Here is a 4,811-nt window from a genome sequence, read left to right as displayed (position 1 = left end):
ACGTAAGCAAATTGATCTTGACGTGAAATAAACTTGTATTCTTAAGAAATCTTGTGTCCTAACAGTTACTCACAAAAAGGTTGATGTTATGGACAGTTTAGCTCTTCCAAGTTCATAGATCATACTATACATGTATATTTCAAATGATAACCCCCCTCCCTCCCTATACAAGTCAGGCAACTCGAGGTTTAACAAGTTCGTGCACATTTTGATGTTTTCATGAATTACGAAAAGTCAAGTAGGTAAATATCATCATGCTTGCTTTGGCTGCCCTGATCATGATATCCAACCCTGCAAAGCAACACATTCTGGACAAGTAATAAGGACCAAAGCAGGTCCAGTTTAAATATTGCATGCTTTACTGTGGCATGTCCAAGTTCACCTATATTTTTCTCTTTTCCCTTTTGTCTACTTTCATTGCTTGCAGGAAACAGAGAGTAGACGAAAAACCAATTTGGGAGTCCATGTCCAAATATACAACAGATAATCAATCAGCAGCTCTATGTTAATAACATCACAAATAAGTTAGCTGCTTTAAGAGAAAAAAGAATCACACCAATACCCTTTTAGCAGCAATCCATTCTCCATCTAGCCAATGTTGATGGGGCCTCAAATCGGAATGCTGAATTTCCAACATCTCATTTGACATTTTAAAGTAGACTGTATAGTTTGAACCATCAAGAACTTTGCAAACTTGACCAGCCCACCATCCACCATTATACCAAGCATCAACTTCATCAAGTGGCCTGAATATGTCAGCATGTTGGGTCACTGGGGGAGGTCTTATACAAAGAGCATCTGCTTCTTCAGTCAGGAGATCCGTATCATCAGTTTCTAGAGTCTGGTATCGCAGCAGATACTTCCCATTTCCTAGATGTCTCACAATTGTAGCAGGGTACCATGAACCCTGGTAACCTTTTTCATCCCTCTTCACCTCCACCTTTGCTCCAACGCTAAATTTTGTGCGCCTGGCTACTCCACCATTCTGTCCTCTTAGTTTTCCAAGTCCGGGCTTCGCTTGAACTTTGGGTTTTTTCTGCATGTCACGTGAATCATATAGGAATGAGGAAGAAAATAATCTCAACTTTATACAGCTGAAGCTCTTGAAGAATAAATGAATAGCAATTGTAAAAAATTTAATGTTGTCATACCCTGAAGGCAATGACCCATTTTCCATCAATCCACTCTTGATGGGGTCTCAAAGTGAAATGGTCAAACACCAGTTCCTCATTTGTGGTCCAAAAATACACCATGTACTTTAAGCCATCAAGGATTTTGCATATAATACCAACCCACCATCCGTCATTAAACCATGAGTCAACTTCTTCAAGCATTTTAAATCTGTCAATTCTATCAATTACAGGGGGGCAGGGCCTAATGTCAGAAGCATCTGCCATTTCTTTAAGGGGCTCAGATTCATCTTCAGTTCTTAGTGTCAGGTACTCCACCAAAAACTTATGCTGACCAATGGACTCGATAATAACTGCAGTGTACCAGGAACCCTTGTATCCTTCTTCATCACTTTTCACCTCTACCCTCATCCCTTTGCTGAACTTGCATGTCTTTCCACTACACTTTATCTTGATTTTCAGATCCTTTGACTTCAAATTCATGTCAGATGAACTTCTTGTCATATCAAACTTGAGCCAACAGAGAAAAAGAGAAAAAGAAGATTGTTAAATATCCTTGAGGAAAAGCCAACAAGAACAAGAGAGAAGAGGAACATACCTCTCTGGCAGTAACCCATTTCTCTTTGATCCATTCTTGATGAGGTCTCAGCATAGAATGTTCAAACACCAATACTTCCTCTGTGCTCAACAAACACACTTCATACATCAAACCACCAAGAACTTCTCTTATATGACCTTCCCACCATCCATCAATGAACCAAGCATCTACCTTATCAAGAGGTTCAAAAAGATGAAACGAATGGATTTCAGGTGGACACGGTCTGATGCATGAAGCATCAACCTCTTCTTTGAGAAATTGAGACCCGTTCACTGCTTTCAGTGTCTGATATTCGACCAAAAACTTGTCATAGCCAACAGATTTGACAATAACTGCATTATGCCATGAACCACGCAAACCTTCTTTATCACCTTTGACCTCTACAGACATCCCATCGCTAAATGTTTCCATCCAAGATCTGCTACACTTTATCCTGAGTTTGACCCCTCTTGACTTTAGGTCTAAATCTGGTGTGTTCTGCATCATAATAATTTTTTGTTTTTGATAAATTTCTGCATCGCAATAATTTGAACTACGTAATATACATGAATAGAGATTAACTTTAGACCATGATACGTCTAAAAGAACCACATGACAACTACTATAAAGACTGTTTGTACAGTGTTTCATAGTATGACAAAAATGAAGGAATCCACATTAAGTGGAAACGTATGCCCTATCAAGTGAATATTTAGCTAAGTGCCCTATTGAATATAACGCACGGTCTGTTATAATTCCCAGTATAATTATGATCAAATTCCATATAAGCATAATCGAAGGAAAACATTCCCAACTACACTTTTTTTTTGCTTATTTATAAAAAAGGTGTAATAGGACTAAGGAAGAAGACATCAGATATAAGAAGAGTGTAATGAAAGAAATTTACAGGAAGATATGCCAACTCAAAATACCTTGGCAGACAAATCTTGAAAGAAAAATAGAGTGTTCAATGCCAAAGATTCATAAACATATGTAAATATGTAAATACAAATAACAGAAGAGGAAGATTTGTTTCATCTCATTTCAGCTACACATCCCTTCATATGCTACTCATAATATTGAATGATTTTTTTTATAAAATAAAATAAACTCTCAACCTCCACAGTCCAGCCTCTTGAGTACCAACAGCAAAATTAATACTCATGGAATAAAACAGCCCAAGAAGTGATGAAAAGGAAAGAAGATTACTTTTCTACCAGCCATTCATCTGGAATAAACAAGTTGGTTATAACTTAGACAATTTACCGTACAACTTTGGGAGAGAAAGCAGGGTATGGGAGAAAAAAAGGTAAGCAATCAGCTAAAACATAAAGTAGTCAATTACTATATTAATCTCAACATATATAGGAGTAACAAACACCCGACGAGGTCTATATAGTACTCTCACTCTCTCCGCCCCAATTTGAGCAACTTGGTATTTACTATTAAAACTAAAATATTAGATAATAAAAAACCTGGGGCAATTTTTGGAGGTGAAGAGGAGGAGGAACCCAAGAGCCATCATCCCAGTCTCGATAAAACCGCAAACCCCAAAGTTCCACTTTAACCACAACTTCTACAAGTGAAACCAAATATATAGAATTCTCCAAGATATCATTCACCTTCCCTTTTCTCCACCCTTTCCCTTCATAAAGGACCTCCACATTGTCACCAACCTTGAAGTACCTGTGAAGCTCCGTTGGAGGCGTAGGCCGTACATCACAAGCATTAGCGTACTCTCTCCTCCGGCGTCCAGAAGGTTCCTCGTTAAGGGTCTGAAACTCAACGTAAATTTGACCATTTCTGGTTGGGGTTGATCGGAGTAAGGTGGCGGGGTACCAGATGGTAAAAGGCTGTGTTTTTAGGACTTCTACAGCGTCTCCTTTGTTGAAGCATTGTGGGGTTGTACTTGTATGGAGTAGCATGTCATAAACCCTAACTATAAGAGTGGAAATTGTAGGAGGGAGAAGAAGGAGTAGTAGGATTGTCTAAGCAAGAAAGCTGTGTTGGCGTTTTAGTATGTACACATATTTCAGGAGAGATTTTATGTATTCTTTTCCCCTTTTTCTTGTTGATTCTTTTCTATTCTCAAGCAATCAAAAGATGTTGACTATGCTATGAGCTCAGAAACAGTATTTATAGCTGTGTACCACCCTTTTTTTTAAGAAAAATGCACTCCCTCTCTTCTAGTTTAAGATTACACACTTTTTTATTAATCCATTCCCCCCAAAAAAAAAAGGACACATTTCTACGTTGGAAATAATTCAACTTTAAACCATGCATTTTACTCATTTTATCCTTAATGAGAAACTTTTATCACCACATAAATGTCACGGCCCCACAAAGTTTTTACACCTTAAACTTTTAAGACCGCAAGTTTTAAAACCCTTCTTTTTTTCTTAAACTCTGTGACGAGTCAAACTATCTCATCTAAATTGAAACGGAGGCAATATACTTTATTTTGAAGAGTTATAATGATAAAAAATTTGAAAACAAATACTAAACTATTTTGAATAGTAGGAAACAGAATAGAAAATTAATTTCCAAGATGAAAATATTATATTTACCATGATAGTATTCCTTATTTCAACCCATATGTCTCCCACCACTCTCCTTTGTTGCCTCATCTCTCATTTATTTTTAACTAGTCTTAGAATACGCAACGTGCATTGTACATGTATTCCATATCAATGTGTATAATTTTGTAAATTAATATATAAATGTTATATTAAAATGTGTTTGTGTTATAAATTAACAATCACTGTAACGACCCGACTGATCGTTTCGAGTTTTAGCATTTCGTTCGACGGTTTGTGATTTTAAGTAGATTCATATGATGCATTATGACTTGTATATGTGGTTGGTTCTGATGTTCGAGAGGTTCAGGATTGATTTGGTGGAGTGATTCTCATCTTGGAAGCTTTAAGTTGGAAGAGTTGATCAAGGTTTGACTTTTGAGTAAACAACCTTGGAATCGGGATTTGATGATTTCAGTAGGTTCATATGATAATTTTGGACTTGGATGTATGTTTGGATTTGATTTTGGATATTCCTAGTGGATTTTGAATATATTCGTCTAATGCTGGCAATTTGAAGAAATGGAG

General features: G+C 37.0%; 1 protein-coding gene across 1 annotated transcript; it reads right to left on the bottom strand.

Moving 5' to 3' along the window:
• Positions 1 to 215: 215 nt before the first annotated feature.
• On the bottom strand, positions 216 to 3,810 carry LOC109209524. The gene is made up of 4 exons (XM_019372810.1): positions 3,183 to 3,810; positions 1,729 to 2,205; positions 1,152 to 1,640; positions 216 to 1,036 (listed from the first exon to the last, which is right to left on the bottom strand). Exons 1-4 carry the CDS (start codon positions 3,630 to 3,632, stop codon positions 551 to 553), a joined length of 1,902 nt encoding a protein of 633 aa, XP_019228355.1. The 5' UTR covers positions 3,633 to 3,810; the 3' UTR covers positions 216 to 550.
• Between the last annotated feature and the right edge of the window lie 1,001 nt (positions 3,811 to 4,811).

The sequence above is a fragment of the Nicotiana attenuata genome, unplaced genomic scaffold (genome assembly GCF_001879085.1).
Source record: "Nicotiana attenuata strain UT unplaced genomic scaffold, NIATTr2, whole genome shotgun sequence".
NCBI lineage: Eukaryota > Viridiplantae > Streptophyta > Magnoliopsida > Solanales > Solanaceae > Nicotiana > Nicotiana attenuata.
This window is presented reverse-complemented; position numbering and strand designations above follow the sequence as displayed.

Bases quoted from the DNA above. Each gene is read 5' to 3' on its own strand.
- LOC109209524 (XM_019372810.1), bottom strand. From the start codon at position 3,632: ATGCTACTCCATACAAGTACAACCCCACAATGCTTCAACAAAGGAGAC. The intron at 2,206-3,182 runs GTTTTTTATTAT...ATTATGATGCAG, and splicing joins ACCTCCAAAAATTGCCCCAG to AACACACCAGATTTAGACCT. The intron at 1,037-1,151 runs GTATGACAACAT...CGTGACATGCAG, and splicing joins AATGGGTCATTGCCTTCAGG to AAAAAACCCAAAGTTCAAGC.